The following is a 25450-nucleotide window of genomic DNA, read 5'->3' as shown; positions in this document are numbered from 1 at the left end:
TATTACCCCATGTAAACCATATCTTACTGAAACACAGTTCCCTACCCACCCAAGAAATAAACAGTATATTAACTATATACATATTTTTCTCAAGACAGTAGAGCTAAAAACCCTGCATAAACAACTGTGCAAAGATTCATCTAGTGTTTCTAATCACATTCATACCCTGATTTACTCCTATGAGATGTACAGCACCAATTATAAATCCCCAATCTATTTATTTCACTTGAATACAGCATATTATTTCTGAAGCCATCCATCTATCCTTGAGTTTCTAAAGACCAAAGGTATCAAAATTCTATCATTTTGCACATTGATTTCTACAGGTTATTCGTTCCTGCAGCAAGTGTACATTTTTAACATTCCCCTTTAAATTTCATTAAATATTTCAAGTGCTGTGGCTATTTTCAAAAGATCAGCCTTGAATGTACAGAAACAGATACTCTACATTCTTACAATCAACCAAAACTTATGAAAGAATGCAAGCCACAATCCAAAAGTGATGGAGACAAGTCAGTCTACAAATTTCCCATTATGACGTCTGGTAACAAATGTGAATTAACCAAACAGCATATAAAGTGTAGTAGTTAATTACTCACTGAACTCATTTGCTTTAAAAATATCTTCCAGTGTGTTTATTTATGCTTTTATTATACTAAACATTTATTTCCCTACATTTAAACAACTTTCATCAATCAGCATTTCCAGTGCATGACTTGCATGAAACTAGCTATCGAACCTACTTTCAATCGGGTCCATATTAAATGTTCAAAAAGACTTTTCTTCAAACATATAATCATCGACACCTAAAGAATGAATGCTCTAAAGTACGAATGGCCACATCCGTGAATTTTTTTCCTCGGGAAAAAATTCACAGGGCTGTCCACAAAAAACACAAACTTCAAAACCCTAAACAAGTGGGGGCTGTGCCCCCCACACACCCCTAACTAAATATACCAACTCCAAGATTGCTCTACATTGGGGAAAAGGGCAATTCCAGAGAAAAAAATTTGAGGACGTGGCCATTCGCACTTTAGAGCGTTCGCTCTTTAGGTGTCGATGATTATATGTTTGAAGAAAAGTCTATTGGAGCATATAATATAGACCCTTTCAATCAACATACTTGTCTCATTAACTCCATATTTATTGCTAGACCTAGTGCATGCATTAGCAGAGCTAACTTTATATTTTATATATAGTGTATGTTTTGGTTACTTTGCTGAAATACTGTATTTGAATATATCTATGCATTTAATGCTCTGTTTATGACAACTGGTAATTGTTTTCTGCCTAATGCAATCAAGCCCTTCCTCCCTAAATGGACTAGGGTACTGTATTATGCTCGAACTGTGGTGTAATTGTATATTTTATTGAATGTATACTGCCTACCTTGCATTGTTCCACTGGGCTTTGCCTGCTTTTCTACAGTTACCTCTCTAAACTTACCTGCCCCTTTATCTGCACTTATCCCTCCTACTTTATGCCTTATCCCTCCACCTCATTCCTGTATCATTTCCCTTCACCTAACTCATTGCCTCTCTCTCTCTTTACAGTACACCGTCCGGGGTGCTCCCTCCCTGCCATTAGGGTATTAAGGAAACCTGCAAATCCCAGAAGACACCCTGAACTTTGCCTGCCAGCCAGGCTTCATAAGAGAGTTGCTACTGTGAGGACTTCCCCACACAAGACTTTGAATGTATGTAGCCTACTAATAAGTAATTGTGGACTAATTATTTAATACCCATATGTGCTAGCTGCCCTTCCGTGTGTGTGTTTTTTAGCAGCCTACCGCAGACTGCTTGCCCCCCCCCGGTACTTCTTAACCCTTGATTAAATTACTAAATAGAAGGATTGCTTATCTCTGCTTTACACCATCTCTTTTTGCCACTAGGTGGCAGCATTGTACCACGTAAAAGATAGGAACTACATTTATCTCCAGGCTTTTTTCCTTTACCAAAAGCTGGTTGATTTCTATTAAGTCATACTCCACATTCTATAGCTCCTAATTATCCACTCCCTCCTTGGGAAACTAACCACAGTTTAATAACTATTAAATAATACTTTCCCTTACATTCTGGTTAAATTACCTTCTTGCTCAGTTAATATCTTGCAGTTACTGATATTTTTTTGCACTATTCGGTTCTCTTGCTCTTGCCCGCTCTATTCACCCTTCGGGCTCACTCCACTCCCCTACCCTGCCCCCAAATCCTACACGCCTCCAGTGCTCCTAAACGTATAGTCCAAATAGCCACACTCCTCCTACAACAGGCTATCACCATCCCTCAGGTATCAAGTCCACTCCCACTTCCATACCACACCCTCCTGTTCACAACCATCTCCTCTCCTAACCCCACACAGACCATGCAAGGCATACTGCCACTACTACTACTAACTCTCACTACCCTAGCTTACACCACATCCATACACTCTAACATACCATTAAACACTACCTTCCAAATAACAAACACCCACACACGTACACATAAAAACATAGTAATATGCTCCACACTATTTAACAATAATGTATTATTCTACATACACAAAACACTAACAACACTACCTCTCAATAGACAAACAATATCTAGAAGACATACAGACATAGCTCACGCCATAAAAGTCATACTATTTCTCAAACAATGGCTACTAATCTCAGGGGACATACACCCCAACCCAGGTCTATGCAACCCAATTCTCTCACACAAACAGAAATCAGATCTACTTATTATTAATCTAAACTCAAGAAGTATATCCAACAAACTACACGACTTACATGCATTTATAGCCCACTACTCCCCAGACATACTAACCATTACTGAGACCTGGCTAAAACCTACCACACAAAACGAAGAAATTTTCCCCCCAAGTTATAACATCCTAAGGCAAGACAGAGGTACCAAAAAGGGGAGGCGGAGTTGCAATATTATTTAAAAATACACTCCAGTGTCTAAAAACCCCACTTCCCAAATTTCAGAATGCTGAGACATTAGGCTCCGTTATGTCCCTCAAAAACAAAAACAGAATCAACATCCTCTGCAGTTATATTCCTCCAGGAAATAACTCAGCTATAATAGAAGAGATACTACAATGGGCTACAATCAACCTACCCCAAGAAACCATCCTGCTAGGTGACCTAAACCTAGACTGGCTAGCCTGCAACTCCAACAATCCCTCAAACCATATTAACTTATTTGGATTCTCACAATTAATCTAAGAACCCACCAGAGTTGACAAAAAATCCATAAGAACCTCAATTCTCGATTGGACTTTAGTTAATCTCCCCAAAGAAAATTAGCATGTGGGCTGCATACCTGATGCACTGAGTGACCACTGCCCCACATTCCTCCTTCGTAAACAAGCAGACATACCCAAACCCAGACTGTTCAAGGAAAAGTACAGTTTTGTACCTACCATAAATGTAGATGTTCGAAGATCCACATTGCTGCAGTCCTTACACTTGGGTAGTCCGCTGTCCTCGGTCGGCCCGAATATCAAAGTATAAGGCTGACATCGGTCAAGGCGCATTAGACTGACATCAGGACGTCAGGGTACAAATGCGCATGACCGACGTCATATCCTCAGTCTTTTCTTGCCCCAGATGTCAGAAGACCCTAAAAAGAAAGGTCAAAACCAAAAGACAGCAAACAACCAACCACCCTTGCACTAATAATATGTACAATGTATACAATATATACAATATTTACAATCCAACCCACACAACCGCCTCTAACTACAGAGGGGAAGGAGGGAGGGTAAATTGGACTGCAGCAATGTGGATCTTGAACATCTACATTTATGGTAGGTACAAAACTGTACTATGTTCTTCATCTCACATTGCTGCAGTCCTTACACTTGGGTAGAGTCCCAAAGCAGAGGTAAGGGAGGATGGCAAAACTACAAAGAAGCAGGAGCTGCCAAAATGCCCTGTAAAATAGCAGTGGCAAAACCAGCCCTAGATTTAGAGTAAAGTGGAAGGTGGTAATGCTTAGAGAACGTATGTACTGAACTCCAGGTAGCTGCCTCCAAAATATCCTTAGTTGCCACCCCCCTTAAAAAAGCTGTTGAAGTGGCAGTAGCCCTAGTGGAATGAGGCCTAATCCCAGCTGGAATCTCTTTGCCATGATGGGAATAACAGAAAGCAATGCAAAACCCAATCCACTTAGAAATAGTTTGTTTTGACACAGGCTTGCCCTGAGAACTCAAAGCAAAAGAAACAAATAACTGCTGAGACTGCCTGAACCCCTTAGTCCTGTTTAAATAATAACGCAACTGCCTGTGTACATCTAAAGTGTGCAGAATCTTCTCCCCTTTATTTTGGGGATTTGCATAAAAAGTAGGCAAATGAATAGTTTGGTTTAAAGCCACACTAGAAACCACTTTAGGCATAAAGGAAGGATTAGTACGCAAAGATACCCTATCCTTATGGAAAATTAAGAAAGGCTCAACCGCCATAAGGGCCTGCAATTCAGAAACCCTTCTTGCAGAGGTAATGGCCAACAAAAAAGCAGTCTTCCATGAAAAATATTTCAACTCGGTAGTAGCTGCAGGCTCAAAAGGTTGTAGAGTGAGTTTCTCCAACACAAAATTGAGATCCCAAGCAGGAGTAGGAGCTCTACGTGGGGGTCTTATATTCTTTGCCCCTCTAAGAAATTGCTTGAACAAAGGATGAGAAAACAATGGTGGATCACAGTCATAGTGAGCCGAAATTGCTGCAGCATGAACCTTAATAGAAGAGAAGGACAAACCCTTGTCCAATAACTCAGTAAGATATTGAAGAGCCACACTTAAATTAGGCTCAGAAACATCAAAATCCTTTGCTGCACTCCAAAATAAAAATCTCTTCCATTTATCTGCGTACACTTTTCTTGTACTAGGCCTTCTAGCTTCCAAAATCACATTCAAAACTTGCTGTGGAAGTTGAGACCCTCTATGGTTCAAAACAGAATATGCCAGGCTGTTAGGTGAAGAGAGTGAAGCTTGACATTGAGTAAATGACTGTCCTCCTGAGACAACAGGTGTGGAATCGAAGGTAAAGGCCATGGAGGCTCCCGTACCAGACTTCTCAGTAATGGGTACCAGTGCTGTCGAGGCCAATCTGGAGCTATTAAAATCATCCTTGGCTTGTCCTGTCTGACCTTTAGAAGTACCTTTGGGAGGAGAGGCAGAGGTGGAAAGGCATACACATGAAGATTTCTCCAATTGAAAGAAAGAGCATCCACTTTCCAAGCTGTGGGATGAAACCTTTTTGTGCAAAACTTTGGCAGCTGGTGGTTTAGTGGAGAAGCGAACAGATCTATGTCTGGAGTTCCCCATGACACTGTCAATTTCTGAAATACATGAGGATCCAATTTCCACTCGTGGGGATCCATAATTGCCTGCTCAACACATCTGCTAAGGAGTTCTGTGCTCCCGGCAGAAACCTTGCCTGAAGATTGAGCTGTAAACTGAGAGCAATCTCCCACAAAATCATTGCTTGCCTGCATAGAGGATAAGAATGTGTTCCCCCTTGCTTGTTGATGTACCACATGACAGTTGTGTTGTCTGTTAGAATCAACACCTGCCCTGGAAGAAGTAGATCCTTGAAAGCTATTAATGCAAACTGGACTGCTAACATCTCCTTCAAGTTGATATGTAGATGTAGTCTGGCAGGCCACTTGTCTTGTATCCACTTTCCATTCAGATGAGCTCCCCAAGCTTTGTCTGAGGCATCTGTCGTTAGAATCTGACTCGCCTCTGGCCGGGTCACAGAGAGTCCCTTGTTTAGGTGACATTCCTGAGCCCACCACAAAAATTCCTTTCGAATGCAAGGTATTATTTGAATGACAGTGTCCAGATCCTGGCAGTGCTGTGTCCATACATTCTTGAGATACCATTGCAGCTTCCTCATATGCAGTTTGGCATTGGGAAGCACCAGAATACAAGATGCCATGAACCCCAAGGCTTGAAGGACTGTCCTTGCAGTCAGCCTGGACTGATGAGACAATTGATGAAAGTAAAGGGAAAGATTCTTTTGTTTGTCCGGGGTCAAAAGGCCATCTGGGATGCTGTATTCAGTCTTACACCCAGAAAGCACATGTCCTGAGAGGGTACTAGACTGGACTTTATTTCGTTCACAGAATACCCCAGGCATCTTAGCACTGCTATCACATATTCCAGATGATGAAGAAGCTCGTCCCTTCCTTGAGCCAGAATCAGGCAATCGTCCAAATAAGGATAGATTTGTATTCCTTTTAGCCTGAAGAAAGCTATCACTGGAGCCAGAACTTTCGTGAACACTCTGGGCGCAGTAGATAAGCCAAAGGGCAATGCAGAGAACTGATAATGAGAAGTCCCAGCCCGAAAACGCAGATACTTCCTGCAACTCAGTCTGATAGGAACATGAAGGTAAGCCTCTTTGAGATCCAAAGTTACCATCCAATGATCTTTGCCCAGCAGAGGTAAAAGCTGTTGTAACGTCAACATTTTGAACTTGGGAATGTCCAGATAAGTGTTGAGGGTAGATAAATCCAAAACTGGTCTCCACGTGTTCCCCTTCTTTGGTACTAGGAACAGGTGAGAATAAAATCCTAGGCCCACTTCTGGCATAGGGACCGGCTGTATGGCCCCTATTTGAAGTAACTGAGAAATTTGTTTGTGAGCCTCTATTCTTTGTTGAAGAGGAACGTCTGGCATGCCTTTGAAAGGAGGCAAGGTATGGAAATAAAACCTGTAACCGTGGTATATAATGTCCAATACCCATCTGTCTTGGGTAAGTAAACTCCAATTTTCCTTGAAAAGCGCCAACCTTCCTCCCAAAGGTGCTGCCAGACGAGAAGGCTCTGGCAGCTGAAAAGGTAGGTCATTGGGTCTGTTTACGAAAGGACTGACCCCTGCCCTCACCCGAAGACTGTGCAGGTGAACTCCCTGTTCTAGGCCTGAAAGAGCCCTGAGCTCTGCCCCTACCACGTCTAGATCTACCCCTAGACTGGGAATCATAAGAAGGATATGTCCACCCTTTGGTAGGCCAATTTCTACTAAACTTCGGAGGCTGAACCTGCAAAAATTCTTTAACAGTCTGCATAGACTTAGCCTTGTCTTCCATTTTTTTCAAGACTGCCTCAACAGGTGAACCAAACAACACATCAGATTGTAAAGGAGCATCTAAAATCCTCGACTTAACATGGTCAGATAAATTCTGATCCCTCAGCCAGGCGTGCCTGCGAAGAACTGACCCAGTGGCAGCCACCCTAGACGAGGCCTGTACAGCATCAAAACCACATTGCAAAGAATGCTTACCCACCTGTTCAGAAACATGTACTAAATCTTGTAACTCTTTACACTCAATACCTTCCGCCAGAGCATCTACCTTAGACTTCAATTGAGAAAGTAGATAGTTTTGGTACTTCAACATGTGAAACTGGCAATTCAAAGCCCTCATAGTTAGAGTGGAAGAAGTATAGACTTTCTTTCCCCATCTATCCAAAGCCCTGGCCTCTTTATCTGGAGGAACCGGATTTTTAACAACAGAAGCCTTAACACCCTTAGGCCCCTGACTAACAGTTTCTGGGTCCGCCCTAGGACTCTTAAACAGATACTTATGAGCTTCAGGCACCCTGTAATACCTATCCGGTTTAACAGGAGCAGGAGGCAAAGAATCAGGATTAAGAGAAGCCTCTGCAAACACATCTTCCACAACATCCAGAACAGGAGGTATAGCCAAAGGCCTATGCTGGGGTAAAACAAAATTCCCTAAGCCTTTTCCTGGAATCAGAGAAGTCTTGACCTTCCCACTTAAAATGCTCCCTCATGGAATGAAGAGTCTCTGAAAAAGAAAAATCCTCAGGAGGAGAAGCAGAAGGAGTAGAATCATCCACATCAGAATCAGAATAAGGAGAATACTCCTGCAAGTCTTCAGCCGAAGACTCAGACACATCAGAAGTCTGCTCATAACCCCCCAACTCTGGTTCCACCCTAGGCCTCTTATCAGGAGGGGGCATAGAACCTCTAATCAAGGTAATTAAATCTTCTGCCATTTTAAGCATGTGCTTCTTGGGCACAGAACCTGAAGAACTAGGAGTGACACCCACAGAAGCTATACCTGACCTGCCTCTGGGAGAAGCCTTGGAAACAGAAGGAGAGGGCCTAGTCACCTTAGGAAGGGAGGGGAGTACAGTTACCTGAGAAGCCCCTTCAGCCTGACCTGCCTCCTGGGAGGCCACATCCTGCAAAATCAAAGTTCCCCTGGGACTCCAGAGGCCTCCGGAACCACCGGTTCCACTGACGCCTCTAAAGAACCGGCGTCCGTTCGACTCTTCTAGTCTGGGTTTAGCTGCTTTGTCTTTGCGCTTCTTGAAGAAGCAGGCGTCCGGAGCATCCGACGGCATATTGTAGTTGCACCGCTTCGAAGACCAACCTGGCACAATCTAACCTTCGCAATAGTGCGTTTATTGAACCTAGCACAAAAGCGACACCCAACAACGCCGTGCTCAGGTCCCAAATAAGGTATACACAAATTATGATAATCTCTATGCGGTATCTGTTTCCCACAAGAAATACAGTTATTCACTTTTTCTGACATCCGTAAACCACTGAGGCAAGAAAAACTAAAATATTCCCAACGGGTACTTAGCCAACTTTGACTCGGTCTGAAACTCCGAATTCGAAAAATTTCAGAATGCCGAACGGCACTTGCAACGCTGCTTCTGCATCGGACCATGCGGCAAAAAAGACTGAGGATATGACGTCGGTCATGCGCATTTGTACCCTGACGTCCTGATGTCAGTCTAATGCGCCTTGACCGACGTCAGCCTTATACTTTGATATTCGGGCCGACCGAGGACAGCGGACTACCCAAGTGTAAGGACTGCAGCAATGTGAGATGAAGAACATCTAGAGATGAGCGCAAGGTAACTCCACAAACTCTTAACAGCATGTTACAGCAATGTGACTGGAACCCACTAAAAGCTCTACCATTAGACCTTGGCTAAATAGGACAACAAAAGCCTTACTAAAAGCCAGAACAATGCCTGGAAGAACTGGAAAAAGAATAACACTATCCAAGAAAGCCAAAAATATCTGAATCAGGCCAAAAAACAAACAAAAATGGATAAACAAAACTACTACCTAGACATCCAAAACAAACATTCCAAAAAACCCTAAAAGTTCTGGCAGGCTATCAATTCCCTTCTAAAACCTGGCAAAACTACCACCCCAGCTCCCACCAACAATTCTGATAATGACAGTATAGCTTCTCAATTTAACCATCACTTCACAGGGTCTATCCTCTCATTATCTATCCAGCTATCCAACAATAACTCTAAATTCACCAACTAAAGATCAAACTAACATACCCACCTTTACACTCTCACCTATAGCAACCTCCACAGTTAGAAAACTACTCTCTAAACTAAAACCCACCACTCTCACAGCAGATGGTCTACCCACTAATTTCCTAAAATTAGCTGCAGAGTCACTAGCCTACCCTGTCTCAATTCTTATAAACCGCTCTATACAAGAAACATATATACCCCAACTATGGAAATATCATATATTATTCCCCTTCACAAAGGCGGCAACTCCTATGAACTATCAAACTACTGGCCAATTGCTATCCTATTCCCCCTTTCCAAGCTTCTGGAGAAATGTATTAACACCCAGGTAATGCACTTCTTAACCTCACACAATCTCCTCTCCCCCACACAGCATGACTTCCGCCCAAACCACAGTACAACTACTGCTTTTCTCTCCTTTACCAATCAGGTTAACTAACTACAAAACAACAACAACTTTGTATCAGACATATTTTTAGATTTATCAAAAGCATTTCACATGGTATCCCCTAACCTACTCTTAGACACTTTTCTACCATGTCCTTCACCCCCTCCACTACTTCCTGGTTCAAAAACTCTCTCTCTGATAGAAAACAATGAGTCAAATGGCAAGGTATACTATCACCTCTACTATCAACCACTATAGGCGTTCCTCAAGGATCAGTACTGGGTCCTCTACTATTCACCATTTGCACTAAAAAACTTCATACCTCCACCCTGCATGCATCACTCATACAGTATGCAGATGACTCTACACTAATCTGCTCAGCCCCATCCATAACCACTCTTCAAAAGCTTACCCAAGAATCCTTCTGCTCAGTAGAACAATGGATTACTGATACTCAACTTATTTTAAACCCCAATAAGACCAAACTACTAATTTTTACCCCCAATAAATCCAAAACCACACCTCCTTCCTTCACTATCACCTCCAAAAATGAAACCACAATCCCCCCCTATACTAAGCTCCTCATGGTTGAAATAGATAAAGATCTTAACTTTGATGTCCATATCTCGCAAACCATTACAAAGGTACAAAAAATTAGGAACTTTATACAAAGAGTTCCTATCAGACCAAGCACAAATCTCCCTAGCCCAAACCCACCTCTTGTCTACCCTATTGTATGCATCACCAATCCTAATTCACATCAGGAAAACACACCTAGATAAACTAGAGTCATGTTACAATAAAATTGCAAAATTCGCCAATAACACCACTTTTAGAAGTCATCACTGTCTTGCCCTAAGGGAACTACAGTGGTTAGAACTTCCTCAACTAATACATTACCATCAACTAGTGCTCGCCTTCAACATAATAAGGACCCCCCACAAAACCCCAGCTGTAAACCATCTACTAAACCAATATTCAGCAAATCGTCCTCTACGCTCATCCAACAAAACCCTGCTCTGCATATCCAAAGCCAATAACATTGCAGGGAAAGGTCTTTTCTCTCACAGCAACGCTAGGGAATGGAAAACCTCCCCCAAAATATCTCCTCGGCACCATGCATCTCACTTTTCAAGAAGTTACTTAAGTCACACCTCTTGCAGTCCTGGCTCTGTCCTTGCATCACATAAATGCTTTCCTGCTCTCCTCTAAATCTTGCCACCCTCCTTCTCTTCACTGCTTACCATCTCTAATATACAGTACTCTAACACTCCCTTTCAGGGCCTACTACCTTGCAAATTATTTTTATCCTGTGAGATGTCTCCTTAATAGCATCAGTTTTTTAACTGCATCATTCAATGTATGCTTTGTTCTACCACTACTGACATCCAGGGTCTACTCTGTATAAGCTAAGCTTGCTTAGAACAAACTAATGTACAATATATCTCTTTGATTGTATATATACCACTGTACAGAATTGTTTTTTGTTTGTTAAAATTGTGTTGTTATGGAGCTTTTCTCCCCGGGCCGCCACTGTAAATGGACCTCGTTCCACTTGGAGTTTCCCGATAAACAAATGTAAAATTAAATAAATAAATAAAAATAAACATTAAACTATATTCCTACTTGTTGCCATCATATATTAGTTTCCTTTATTCCTCAGTCATTTACTTTTTTCCCCTTCCTTAATCCACAGTTGCAGAGACTTTATTGAAAGTAACATAATACAGTTTGAAAAATAAATATGACTTTCATCAGGTAGCATGTAGATATATATATATATATATATATATATATATATATACATAAATACATTTCTATTAATCAAATAGTTGTTTTCTTTCTGGTGCTTATTAATTTAAATGGTATTAAAGTGTGACTCAGAATGCAGCTCGCATTCTGGTTACATCACATCCTTTTCCATATAAACATTTATATTTTTAAGTATTGTCCTCACTCATTATTTCCAGTCCACTTTTTAAAGGAATTTCTCTTTTTTGAAAACTATTTCATCTTCTATATTGTAGCCATCGTTTTCTTTGGGAATGCTATAAAGGGCTTTGCAAGAAATCTCTTTGCTAATTATCCATAATTTGTTTTTCTACATTTGTTGATTAGCTGCTTGTCCATGTGCCATCTTCTCCTGCCTTCAATTCTTCTTTTCGTGTTGACATTTCTTCTTGTGCCTGTCGAGGGTCTGTTTAGATTTTTAATCCATGTGAATAGAAAAAGTAAAATAATGCAGGATGCAATATCTGAAACAAAATTTCATTTCTATGCAGTCTTGTGAAAGGAAGAAACTTGTTTTGTTAATGTTTGTAATGAAAAGTCATTATCCACAATCAAACTCTGTATCTTCATTCTTTAAATGTGTTCCCTTCTGTGACGACAGGATGTAACGCTAACCATGCCAGGAAGAAGTAGGGCAGTAGCTATATGACCTGTGCCACCACAGCTAGCTGGAATTTTGTAAATAATTTTATGTCATTTGTATATCAAGCTGATTTGTACAGATGCTTGTGCTAAAAATGTTTTTGTGAGCTTTGCTTGTGTTAACTGTGCTAAAATGTATCCAGAGTGCACCTTGCTGAAATGTGCATGGGTTATGGTAACAATTAAATGTATATGTTTTAGTAGAGGACATTGACACGGCAATGGTTAACCAGCTGGCTTATTTTAAGAAAAATAAGGGAAATGTAAATGAGCTGTTAAATCACTGAATGGTACCCCACAGTGCTGAATAGGCTCAGAGATGGTAGGTCTGGGAGCAGCCATTATCTGTTAGCTTTGATAAAGAAGGGAAGAAGTGTTATAAATGTTTCTAGCTCCTAGGCATTGCCATAAAAGCTCTAAATGTGTAGTCTAGCAGTCTGCTAAAGTCTTGTCTCAAACTTCAAAATGAGATATTGCTGGAACCTAGAGTCAGGTGACTAGATAAGGTCATTCTGCAAGTCATCTTGGATATTATACTTTACAAGGAGTAATCTCAGAATACAGTTTTCTGTTTGGGAGCCTGACTAGAAAGATTGCTCACGTATTTCATCTTGTCTTGTTCAAGTAAGTTATTATGGAACATTAAATTCTCTTATTTTCAGTTAAGAATATAGTGAAGCTTAATTTAGAGATTGTTTTTCTTTATTTGTATGAGTCTGTCTATCAACATTGTTTTCAATATTTTCTGTGATTTGAACAATGTGGTTTACTATAGGTTCACAGGCTCATAAGTAAGTAAGTACTAGGCTATCCGCCCGAGGGCATCTATAAGCCTAGCCAGAATGTGTTGGCTTTCGCCGCCCCCCCCTTAGATTAGTTCCCTGTGCCTTCATCTCACAGAGCCATTACTTACCTGTGCCTCTGTCCAGCAGAGCCACTGCAGTGATCCCAGGGGTAAATTTTCTGTTTCCCATCCACTGGTCAAGGTTTCTCTTGAAGAGTGTTAGTGAGGGGCTCTACCTAATGTAGCTTGGAATCCTGTTCCAAAGCATGGGGAGTCTCTGGGACAGGAATCTATCCCTCCAGCACGTCCTATTTATCGTTGTGGTGAGGTTTAGATCCCTAGAGCGTGTGGCTTGAGGGGATTTGTTTTTTTTTTTTTAGGTGTAGCATGTCCATCAATTCTGGGTTGGACATGGCCTTGTATGTCAGGCAGAGACCACCTCTGAGTAAGCGGTATGCAACCGAGTACAGCTGGAGTTTCTTCAGTCGAGCTGCATAGGGCATCTGTTTGAGGCCAGTAATCCTCTTGGTGAGGTACTTCTGTGGTCTTTCCAGCTGTTGCAGGTGCCTTGTAAGGTACATCCCAAATGGGGCTTTGTACTCTATGATGGGTCTGATGAGTGATGAGTAGAGGGGCACAATAACCTCTTTTGTTCTAGATGTGAACCCTTTTGTGATTAGGTAGGCCACATAGAAGGATTTTCTAACCACCTTGGCAATATGATTATCAAAGGAGAGATTACTATCTACTTGGGTCCCCAGATCCCTTATTACATTTTCTGTATTTAGGGGACTACCACCTATGTGGTAGTTCGCGGGAACTTCGTTTTTTTTCCAAAGGGGATGACTGTGCACATTTTGGCATTTAGCTTGAGGCCATGATTTTGACACCAGGTATCCGTCTCTGTGAGACCCTTCTGGAGGATGTCTGTATCAGCCGGAGAGTCAATTATGGCCCCCAGTTTGCAGTTGTCTGCAAACTTGGTCAGCCGTAGTCCTCCTGTGCTTGCCTGTACCTCTGAGAAGTATATACCGAACAGGAGGGGTCCCAGGACTACGCCCAGGGGGATGCCACTTGTAACTGGTTTAGAGTCGGACCTAGAAACTGCAACTGTCATCGTGTGGGTTCTTTCTGTGAGCCAGTTGGCAACCCATCTCATGATGTACGGGTTTATGTTCAGGCTGGTGAGCTTGTCTATAATACCAGAATGGGGAACGGTGTCGAAAGCCTTTGCTATGAATATGTATTTATCATTTCATGTACTTTTGTATTTATTATTAAATATATTTAATACTTTTTTCATGGCTGGTTCTTATAAAAAGTATCTGACCTTTGAGAGTACTTATATTTATTTGGTGACACTGTGTGGGCCACTCCAGAAGGCCTAGCCATCTTGGTGAACTACTACCATTTGCATTAGTATTAATATTGAGCAGTATAATTGGACACCCTTTGTTAAGGGTCTTAGAGTAGCTGACTGTGAAGTGTCTGGTGGCAGTGGTAACTACCTTATAGTCTGAGCAGAAGCGGGCATATCTAGTAGACCTGTGCCAGCCTTTCTCAGATGTGTGTGTGTGTGTGTGTGTGTGTGTGTGTGTGTGTGTGTGTGAATTAAATCTGTCAGTGTGTGTGTGTGTGTGTGTGTGTGTGTGTGTGTGTGTGTGTATGTCAGAGACTTGGGGCTGGGACACGAAGCACTGGATTTACAGACAGGATGCTGGATGACTTGGTTTGGACACTCGACAGAGGACCTAACCCTACAGCTGTACCAGTGGGGAGTCTTATTGAGGATGTAAAGGGAGACGGACCCCTCTGGGCTCTTAAGGGAAAGTGTAATTGATGCAGGGAAGTTTGCACCTGGAAAGACTGAGTGTACCCATTTGTATTCCAAGTGTACATCCCTCTCCAGTGTCAGTGGTGAGGATTCCGGCTCATTAATTACTGGCCCAGCATGGGGATGACACATAGTGGAGCCCATCACATACTGGCAGCAGTGGTGAGCATCACACCTACTTCTACAAAATAGAAGGCATTTCCTCCTTTAGCTGGTATGTCTGCAGTCTCTGCTGCTTTCTTGGTCTCATTTTTCATCATTCATTTTCTTTTTTCAACTTCCTTCTTCCACTGTTGCATAGCATTTACTGAAATATGTATTCTATGTGTTCTTTCTATTTCATTATCAGCAACAGATCCATGTGCTGAGGCATTTCCTCATAATGTATTTAAAGTCCTTCCCTTTGATTTGTTCTGCTATTACTGTAAACCTCAAACTGTCTCTATATGAGCTGTCCTCAAGTTCAGCCAGTTTCTGTGCCTTCTGTTCATATTTTAAGTGTTTTTCTTACATCTCCTTTTCAGCAGTTTGCATATCAGTCATCAATTTTGAATGCCACTTTAAAACATCTATTTATTGTACACTTCTGTTACTTGTCTCTATATATTTCAATGGAGAACCACTTAACTTGAACATTTCAGAATGCATTTCAGCAGTCTTTCTCTAAGATGGCTGACCAACTTTCTCCTTCAGCCATCATTACCACCTGCTTCTCACAACCACTACACTGCTGTTAGTCTCCTGAGTTTTCACAGTTGTTTTCCCTTTTACTTCACTTTTTCTCTTCTCTTCTTTGTTTAACTTCTGGGTATCAAAGACACTTTGGCTACTAATTGCTGTTAAAAATGTACAGTAGTTTGCTGTTTGTTAGTTGTTATCTTCCCAGAGCTCTTGGAAGTTTGATCTTCAGAACAATGTTGTGAAAGTGTAGCCAAATGTGACTGTCTAAACACTGATCCATTTACCTGATTTCCTTAAAATCAAGAAAATGACTAAACAAATAGTAAAACCATTTTTAGATATCTTAATGCTCTTGATAAAGAAGGTTTTAACATGTAAATTAAAGAGGGTAATCCCCCCACATACATACACATATAGATTAAGTTACTGAGGTAATCAAATAAATACATGATTTAAAGATGCAGTTCAATAATCTAAGAGTGAGAGGAGAGGTACTAGGTAAACTGTTTCCTTGGATACTTAAGGTGATGAGGTAGAAACCTGGGCTATGGACTGTTTTTTTTACTGTTCGTAAAGGGTTTTCCCTCATGACTTGCAGACCTGTTACATTTAACCAAGGGATAATAATTGTTGACATTTCTGTGTTTCTCTGTTCTCTCCTAAGAAGTAATTATATACATAGCTGATCATTAAAGGTTTGTCTGACAAATGGCTTGATGACAACCAACATATGGTTCAGCAAGACAGACCATCACAAGATCACATACATGAGTGGGTAACAGGGAATTGGGGTAGACTTCTACTAGAAAGGAAAGAACACTGGGTTGGAATCGGCAATTGCAAAGTCATCCCCAGTGCAAGTAGTAATCAGAGAAGTCTCTAAGGTTGACAGAGAAGGTCAAAAGGGACTAGGCTGAAGACCTGGAAGTTGAATGGAAAGAAAGCACAAGATTTCAAGGAAATACTCATGGCTCTAGCTCATCAAGAAGAAGATGACATTGAAATAGGCGGAGATGAAGAACAGAAGTTACTCAAAATAGCATGTGTGAGGAGTATAGAAAAGACATGCAGTCGAGCCAGGTACGGAAATAAGGTACATAAGAAAACCTAGTAGTGGAACGCAGAAGTTCAGGAAGCTAACAAAAGAAAGAAGGAGTGCAGGAAAAGTGGGAGATAGAAAAGATGGGTCTATGTCAAAACAACGAACGGAAGAAATTGCGAACGCTCGGATGAGTGAAAACTCATATGATTGACATCGATATTGTGAGATTGTAGTGCTATGAAGATCAGAAAATTTGCCCTTTCCTCACTGTAGTGCGATCTCGGAGCTGGAATATATTTTTAAGGGGGGGCACAGCCCCCCACAATAGCGATTTCGATCATATGAGTTTTCACTCATCAGAGCATTTGAAATTTCTTCCGTTCGTTGTTTTGACATAGACCCAAAAAGACAGACCAGGCCAAGTAGGAATACTTGTTGGCTAACAAAGAGGCTAAGAGAACAAGTGCAGTAGCAAAGAACAAGGCATCAGTGGCACTCTACCAGCTTCTGATAAGTCACTCAATAGATGGCACAAAGAAACTCTATCAGGTTGCAAGGCAAAAAACAGAAAGATAAAGAAGATAGTCGTCAAGACACCCTTCATAAGGGATCACCAACATGTTCACCAGTCCACAGGACATCAACGATAGATGGAAGGAGTACTTCCATCTGAAATAATGAAAGAAGAAGAGGATTCCACTCTAGAAGAAGAGCAGCACTAAGGAAAATTAAGTCAGAGAAAGCAGTAGGCTCAGATTAGGTCATGGCAGATATGATCAAAACACTGTATGAGTTAGGGGAGAATGGCTATTGAGGGTAATGCTGTATGAGTTAGGGGAGAAATGGCTCCTGAGGGTACTTATAGCACTATGGAGAGAAAAGCTGACTGGAAAATAAGCATACTAGTGTCAGAGTACAAGAATAAAGTGGAGAGTCACAGTTGTGGGCAGTATACGTTCCGGACAAAGTCACTGATAAACGAATACACAGAGTAGTAGAAAGTAGGAGGGGAGACAAACAGTTTTTATTCAGATCAGGATGTAGCACAACTAAACCAACGTCTGCAGAGACAGATAATTGATGATCATTGATGAGGGGTTCCATATGGAGGAATGGCTAAAGGTTTGTCCTTCTCCTTCATCAAATACCTGTTGAGACATTTCTTGAGGAAACAAAAGGCAACCACAGACCAGTACATACTGAATTCCATGAACAACAGGAATTCTGTGAGGGAGAGTCATTTAGAGGAAAAACAAAGACTTTCCTCAGTTTGGGCCACTGAGCCCTGCTGGGTGCAAATGATGACGATGGAAGAGGTATCCTAAACTTCAAGTTCTACAATTGAGCCATAGCCAAATTATTTAGGGAGGACAGCTTAATTTGATCCAGCTGGTTATGGACATGCTCTGGTTAAGTCATCCAGGGATGGGCAGCTCCAACACACTGGAATTCACGTTCCCTCAAGGTAGACAGCAGACTCTCTCTCTCTCCCTCCAAGGCCTCCCATCATCCACAAAAGCAGAGTACAGGCATGACATTAAGTCCTACAGGACATGGACCCAACACGTGTAGAATGGTGCAAGTTTGAAGACAAGCCCTCTTTGATACAGGACACAACACATGGGACCAGAAGGTCTTCTCATGGGTAAAGTTAACTCTAGGAGGGCTTGAATATTGTCTGTTCCCTGTTTCTTTAGCATTCTGACTGAGTTCTAGCAAAATCCTAATGACCAGATTCCAAAGAGTGTAACCAGTAGAACAGAGCTGTCACACTCAGGCACTAGAAATGCTTCCTTGTACTGGATGTGACAGCACTGTGCACACCAGTGTGGGAACCTCCAAGAATATTTTATACATATATATATATATATATATATATATATATATATACACTGAAGTGGAAAGGAAGACAAACCCAATCATGGCCCCACCAAGAAGGGTTGATGATGTTAAATGTAGGAAATGCCTAAACACAACTAGACTCTAAAACAAAATAGTTACACAATGCTAAAAGTATACATTACTCACAAGGTACTATGTGGGGAAATGATCTAATTAAAGTAAGATGTTTATAACATTACCTTGACCAGACTGTGCACCTGATGATGCTTGTGCGTGTTGTTTTTCTTTCAATACCTTTCCTTTTGAATGTTTTCCAAATTCAGTGCTGAAGGCCTGAAATAAATTAAAATATATTAGTCTTGTTTTATTTAATCATTTGTTAACTACTTAAGTGAGACTGATCATTGTGGACCACTTTCATGTATATCAAAGACCAACTGTCTAGTGCAGCCAATCCAGCACACCAACTGCCCTTACTGCTAACAGTAGTCAGCTGGTGGCATCCGTTAGTAAAGTTTAATCCCCACATTCCTACTGAGGCTTCACTATATTACACATCCTATCAATCACTAAAGGCAAGAAAACTATATTCATTGCAAATGCAAACTTTACAGATAACCAGACAAGTGAAATGGTCTACAGATGCTTTTCAGTCATGACCCAGGTCACAGGCACATCAAAACAACTAAACAATCCAAAATAAGTAAAGAAAATGGCAAATAAGTTCAAACTAAAGCATAGCCCTAAACATAAAGAAAATGATAAACATAGATGACTTAGAAAAAAAAACAACTGCAATGAAATGTGCAAACAAGTTAATGAAAAACAAAAAAAAAGTTAGGAACTAGAAATTATGTACTTACCAAAATGTTCCATGTTTGTAGTCCATCTCTCCTATATTCTTGCTGGTTGGGTTCGGAGCCAATCCACAGCTCCGACTCGGCCGAATACTAAAGCTCGAGAGCTTCCAGTGGCTCGAGGCTAACCCCTATCCCATGATGCCTCAGGCTACATCCCCAGATCTTGTTTGCAAGCAAGCAAGAAACACCTTCTCTTCTATATGTATATAAACATACATACATAAATATATATATATATATGTATACACACACACACACACACACACACATATATATATATATATATATATATATATATATATATATATATATATATATACACACATACATATTTACAAATCACTATAATTCAGTCAAGGAAGAGGCTGAAAGTCATCATATTTCTGCAGGCAGATAATTTCGTCCACCAGTTCCTCCAGGAATGGGAGGGAGAAGGAGGGTGGGATGCAAGAATATAGGCGAGATGGACTACAAACACGGAATGTTATGGTAAGTACATAACTTCTAGATGTTATACAGTCCTATCTCGCCATCATTCTTGCTGGTGGGGACAGCATCCCTAGCACCTAAACTCTAGGGTGGCTCAGGAAAAAAAGACTTTTCAGTACCGTGGATCCAAAGGGAGCCCTTCCGGGAAGCCAAGTCCACTTTGTAATGAGTGATAAAGGTGTGAGGTTTTGACCATGTAGCAGTTGCACAAATCGACTCTAAAGGGGACCTAGCTTGAAAGGCAAAAGAAGTTGAGACTGACCTAATGGAGTGACCTTTTATCTTCCCTGGTAATTGTATGTCACTCTTTTGGTATGAAAGGATGATACACTCCACAAGCCATTTAGACAAGGTCACCTTTGAGACTGGTGATCCTGTCTTCTTATCAGAAAAAGAGACAAAAAGTTGATTGACTTTCTAATGTCTTTCGTTCTATGCAAGTAGAAATGCAACTGTCTGTGCACATCAAGCTGGTGTAGTTTATATTCTGCCTTGTTGGTGTAATTGGGAAAAAAGACTAGCAATTCCTTGATTGGTTTATGTTGTTTTCCAAACAAACCTTTGGGAGGAAGGAGGGATTAGTTCTCAGAGATACCCTGTCCTTATGAACTACAATACAAGGCTGACGTACTGAAAGAGCTTGCAGCTCTGAAACTCTTCTGGCTGATGTAATGGCAACAAGAAAGAGGGTTTTCCGTGATAAATATTTCAGATCACAAGTAGAAGCAGGTTCATAGGGAGCTGTAGTCAGAGAATTTAAAACCAAATTTAGATCCCAAGGTGTCAAGGGTTCTTTAATCGGGGGCCTAAGTAGAAAGGTACCTTTGAGAATGGCCTTACATAATCTGTGAGACATAATGGCAACACCCATTTCACCTGTATGAAAATTGGAGATAGCAGCTAATTGTACCCTAATAGTAGCTGCCGCAGCACCTTCTTCAAACAGATTTGAGAGAAACTCTAAAATTGCTGGGATAGGGGCGGTAAGAGATTCAATATTTTATTTAGATGCCCAACATGAAAATCTCTTCCATTTGTTAGAGTATAATTCCCTAGTGGAAAGTTTATGGGAAGAAGCTAGGATATGATTTACTGCTGGCATGAAAGAATAACACTTGGCTAGTCATGGAATTGGATCAGCCAAGTTGTCAACTTGAGGGTGTGGATGAATGGATGGAACTCTCCCAAAGAGTGGGTCAGAATGTCTGGAATTGGATCCAGGATCCAAGGTTCCTCCAAGAGGTGGGTTTATAGAAATGGAAACCAAACCTGACAAGGCCAGTATGGAGCAATGAGGACCACTTTGCTTCTCGACCATTTGGCTTTCTGTAACACCTTTGGAATGAGTGGAAAGGGGGGGGAAGCGTAGAGTAATCCCGAGGGCCACTCATGAACTAGTGCATCCCTGGGTGGCTTCTCCTTTGGGGGAATTAGGCAAAGTAGTTACTGCAGTTGGTATTCTTGGGAGCGGCGAAAAGGTCGCAGCAAGACTGGCCCCATCTGTGGAAAATCATCTCTGCAATCTCTCTGTTCACTCGTGAGGTAACAGGAGAATCCTGCTGAGTCTGTCCACTATCACACTGGATTTTCCCAAGATGTGCATTGCAATTAGAAAGCATTGAGAAGCAATTGCCCATTGCCAAACTCTTAATGCCTCTCGACATACAGGGTAAGATCTGGTTCCTCCTTGTTTGTTTATATACCATACTACCGACATGTTGTCTGTCTGAACTGCAATTGTTCCTAGAGGGAGAGAGTCCTGAAGTGCCTGCAACGCATAAAGCACCGCTCTCATCTGTAGGATGTTTATATGCAGATGGTTCTCATGGTCCTGCCATAAACCTTGAACTGCCCTTCCCAGATAATAACCCCCCCACCCGATCTGGGAAGCGTCCATGGTTAACACTGCCTTTGGCTGGGGAAACATAAAAGGATTACCTAAAAACAGCTAGTCTGTCTGAAGCCAGCAAGTTAAATCTCTTTTGCAAGACTCCGTGATGTATATTGGATGTGAAAGAGGTAGATCTTGCATCGACCACTGTGCGAATAAAAGCCACTGTAGAAGTGTCATGTGTAAACGGGCTAAGGGCACCAGCAGAATGGCAGCAGCCATGGTTCCTAGGGTCTGTAACACGTCTGGCCTGGACTTTCTTTGTTGAAATCAAAATTTTTACCTGTTGATGCAGGGAGTGGATTAGATCTGGGGAGAGTCTTGCTGTCATGTCTCTTGAGTATAACTCTGCTCCTAAGAAGACAATATGCTGTAACGGTAACCAGGCAGATTTTTCTAGATTTATCATTATGCTCAGCTTGTTGCAAAGAAGAAGGGCTTCATCCCTGGCCTGAGATAGTAGATGCCTTGTGGAGCTGGTGAGGAGCCAGTCATTCAGATATGGAAACACTCGGAATCCCTGATGTCTCAGGTGAGCCATGACCACTGCCATACATTTGTGAACACTCTGGGGGCTGTAGTGAGGCCAAAGGGCAGGGCTCAAAATTGGTAGTGACTGTCTCCCAGCCAGAAGTGTAGATACCTTCTGGGCCGCCTGTCCATTTTTATATGGAAGTATGCGTCCTTGAGGTCGATAGAGCACATCCAGTTATCTTTCCCTATGAAAGGGAATATCAACTGCAGAGTTAATATCAACTGCAGAGTTACAATCTGGAACTTTGTTTTCTTTACAGATTTGTTTAATCTGCTGAGATCTAGGAAGGATCCCCTGTCTTTTTTGGCACTAAAAAGAACCTTGAGTAAGTTCCGATTCCTATCTGGTCTGCGGGGACTTCTTGGATGACTCTTTTGACTAGCAACGATTGAATCTCTAGAGTTGCCAAGTCCTTTTGCGCGGGTGGACCATCTGGTAAGGACTTTTGTTTTGGAGGGGTGGAAGAAAAGGGAATGAGGTAACCTCTGGATATTATCTCTTGCACCCATTTGTCTTGGGAAATTTGTTGCCAGGTGTCTGAGTATAATGACAAGCAACCCCCGACTGCCTCCAGAGTAAGACAGGTGGGTCTCCTTTCAGGAGCACTGGTAGGGCCTATCAGAGAAGGTCTCCCTGTCGCCCTGATTATGTGGACCCCCTCTGCCGCAAGGGTGTCATCTTCCTTATAGCTCCCCCCTCTGCTCCTGGGGGAAGAATCCTCACGTGTGTCTGAGAAACCTTTTTGAGATTTGCGGAACCACATTTTCCCACCCTTTTGACCTTTGGGATAAGGTCTGGAAGGGCAGAAAAACAGACTTCCATGGCAGATAAGGTTTTCCCGTCCTTCTCGTACCTGATCAGCATCTCTTTCACCATGGGTCCAAACAAGGCTGAACCATCAAAAGGGGCGTTGGTAAATGAAGACTTGAAAGGGTCAGCAAAGTTAAAAAGGCGCATCCAGGAATATCTCCTGAGAGAGATTCCTGATGCCACCGATCTACTCGCTCCGTCAGCTGTATAGGAGATTACCCTCATGGAGGAGTTTGCAACAGAGGTAAGGGTGGCCAGCTGTGAGGATACCTTGTCTGTGGATCCCACAGCTACTGCTTCCTGAAGGGTATCTCCTAGTTTTTTTAATGAGATCCCTTTGAAGTCTAGTAAAATGGGATAAATAGTTCAGCGCCCGCAAGGTGAAGGTCGCTGAAGAGAACATGCGCTTGCCATATCTATCCATAATCCTAGACTCTTTATTAGGAGGATGGTTAGATGAAGAGGTTTCTGACAGTTCCTTCTTTGTGGCCACCGCCACCACCATGGCATCTACGGGGACTTCTTTTGTTAAAAATTCCTTTTCTTTAGGGGCCATAATAAATTTGTTTGGCCTCCTCGGAACAGGCTCCACTTGTGTCCAGCAAAGTCCATGCTTTCCTGGAAATGACATCTAACAATTTGTCATAAGGAGGAGTCACCCAGGAGGTGGAAGGGCGAGATCCGAAAGCCTCCAGGTATACTGAATCATCCTCCGAAGGGTTGATGGGCTGCCAATCACCTGTCTGTTTCAGGATTTCCAGGATGTCTACAAAGGAGACATCCTCAGAGGGGGATCTTGGGGACCCCTCATATTCATCCAAATCAGTATCTGAAGTGACTGACTCAGGGGAGTCAATGTGCTTCCTCTTGCATAGCCTCTTCCTGGGAACATCCTCTGAGGGATACTCAGGAGAAGTCTCGGAAGAGTGTGCAACACCTGCGGTGGTCACCTGTGGCTCCGGATCTCTACGCTTAGGAGGGGGTGGAGAAGAGATAGACACAGGCAATGGTGGGGAATAGGGAGTGGATCCAAGAGCTGTGCTGTCTGAGGGGACAGCATCCTCTCTGCTACTTCAAAAGCACCCCCACCCCACTCCAGAGAAGACCTCTGCACCAAGGATGCTAGAGATCGGCTCTGAGGAGGAGGAGGAGGTGGTTCTGAGGCAGAGGTAGGCGCCGAGCTCAACCGAGCCAAAGCACCAAGAGGGAGAGTCGGATCACAAGACATACTGTGCCGACTCCCCCCCCCCCGAGCCGACCGGAGAGCATCGGCTTCCAGATATCTCGGCACCGGATGGAGCCGAAGACACCACAGATGAGGTCGGAAACAAAGAAGCCGCCAAGGGTCTCGGGGCCGATGGTTCCACTACAATCAGATCCATACCCTCCGGCTCCGAAGAATCCAGGGTAATTGGAGGTGGAATCAAAGAAAGTGGAGTGGAGACAGGCGGCTCTGATGCCTTTGGGCCCGGAGGTGAAAGCAATGTAGCCAGGGCCGGTGTGCATAGCAATCTCTTCACCATCCGCTCTACATCATCATTTGAAAGACTACTGGAGGAGCGGTTGGACAATGAGGGAGATCTCCTAGACTCCAATATGGGAGATCTGAAGAGTGGTGACACCACCATCAAATCCAAAGCTGGGGTCTGAGGAGTGGAAACCTCAGTCAGCTTCTTTGACACTAATAGTGCCGAAGAGGTCAGTAACGCAGACTTGTCGGAGCCGAGAGCCCTCGGTTCCGAAATCTTCTTGCATGGTTCCGAATCTGGAGCGGAAGCTGGCCACTTTTTAGATGACTTTGAGCCCTCATCCAAAGCTTGCTGAAAACGAAGAAGACCTTTGGCCATTAACTTATTTTTACACTCCTGTAAAACTTTGCTACTAAACCCATGACAAATAGTGCAAGGTTCTTGCAGATGTATGGCACCGAGACAGCAAACACAATTAGTGTGCGCATCTGTCAACGACATCTTCCCAGCACACTTTACACATTTCTTGAACCCAGAAGGCTTATGCTCCTTGGGTTCTTTAGAGGAGTCCTTAAAACTCTCCTCAGACATTATAGTACAAAGAACAATCAACAATAAACAACTACTAAGGACTAATTTAAAACTTTTTTTTTTTTTTTAAATTTAGGATCCTCTAACTGAAAAGGATTCTAGAGAAAGGTGAAAGGGCAGAACCCTCTAACTTAAATGGGTTCTGGCCTGCGAGAGAAAACGGCACTGAAACTTGAGGGACTGAGAGAGGCCTCTAACTAAAACGGCACTCTCTAAAAAGGGGGCGGAAAGACTTAAAAGGGTTTTAACGCAGACAACACGATCAGCTAGAAGTTAGGGGTATATAGTGAAGAAAAAATAGCACAACTAGCTAGAAAAAATACCAAGTAACTGAAAAGTTATACTTATGAGCCAACTGGACAAACGTCTCAAACCCTGTGTGGCAAACGAGATCTGCGGATGTAGCCTGGGGCATCATGGGACAGGGGTTAGCCTCAAGCCACTGGAAGCTCTTGAGCTTTAGTATTCTGCCAAGTTACAGCAGAGGATCAGCTCC

The 25450-nt window shown here is 42.3% G+C and overlaps 1 protein-coding gene across 1 annotated transcript in view; it reads right to left on the bottom strand.

Moving 5' to 3' along the window:
- Positions 1 to 25450, bottom strand: part of LOC122804002 (protein mono-ADP-ribosyltransferase PARP14-like) — a 1683704-nt gene that overhangs the window by 374506 nt on the left and 1283748 nt on the right. The window contains exon 10 of the mRNA XM_044073683.1: positions 18549 to 18642. Within this exon, the coding sequence (XP_043929618.1) occupies positions 18549 to 18642 (94 nt within the window). The remainder of the gene's footprint in view (positions 1 to 18548; positions 18643 to 25450) is intronic.

This window comes from Protopterus annectens, chromosome 6.part0, assembly GCF_019279795.1.
Source record: "Protopterus annectens isolate FY-2018-M chromosome 6.part0, PAN1.0, whole genome shotgun sequence".
Taxonomy (NCBI): Eukaryota; Metazoa; Chordata; order Ceratodontiformes; family Protopteridae; genus Protopterus; species Protopterus annectens.
The sequence above is the reverse complement of the archived record's forward strand: the minus strand, read 5'-3'. Positions and strand labels throughout refer to the sequence as shown.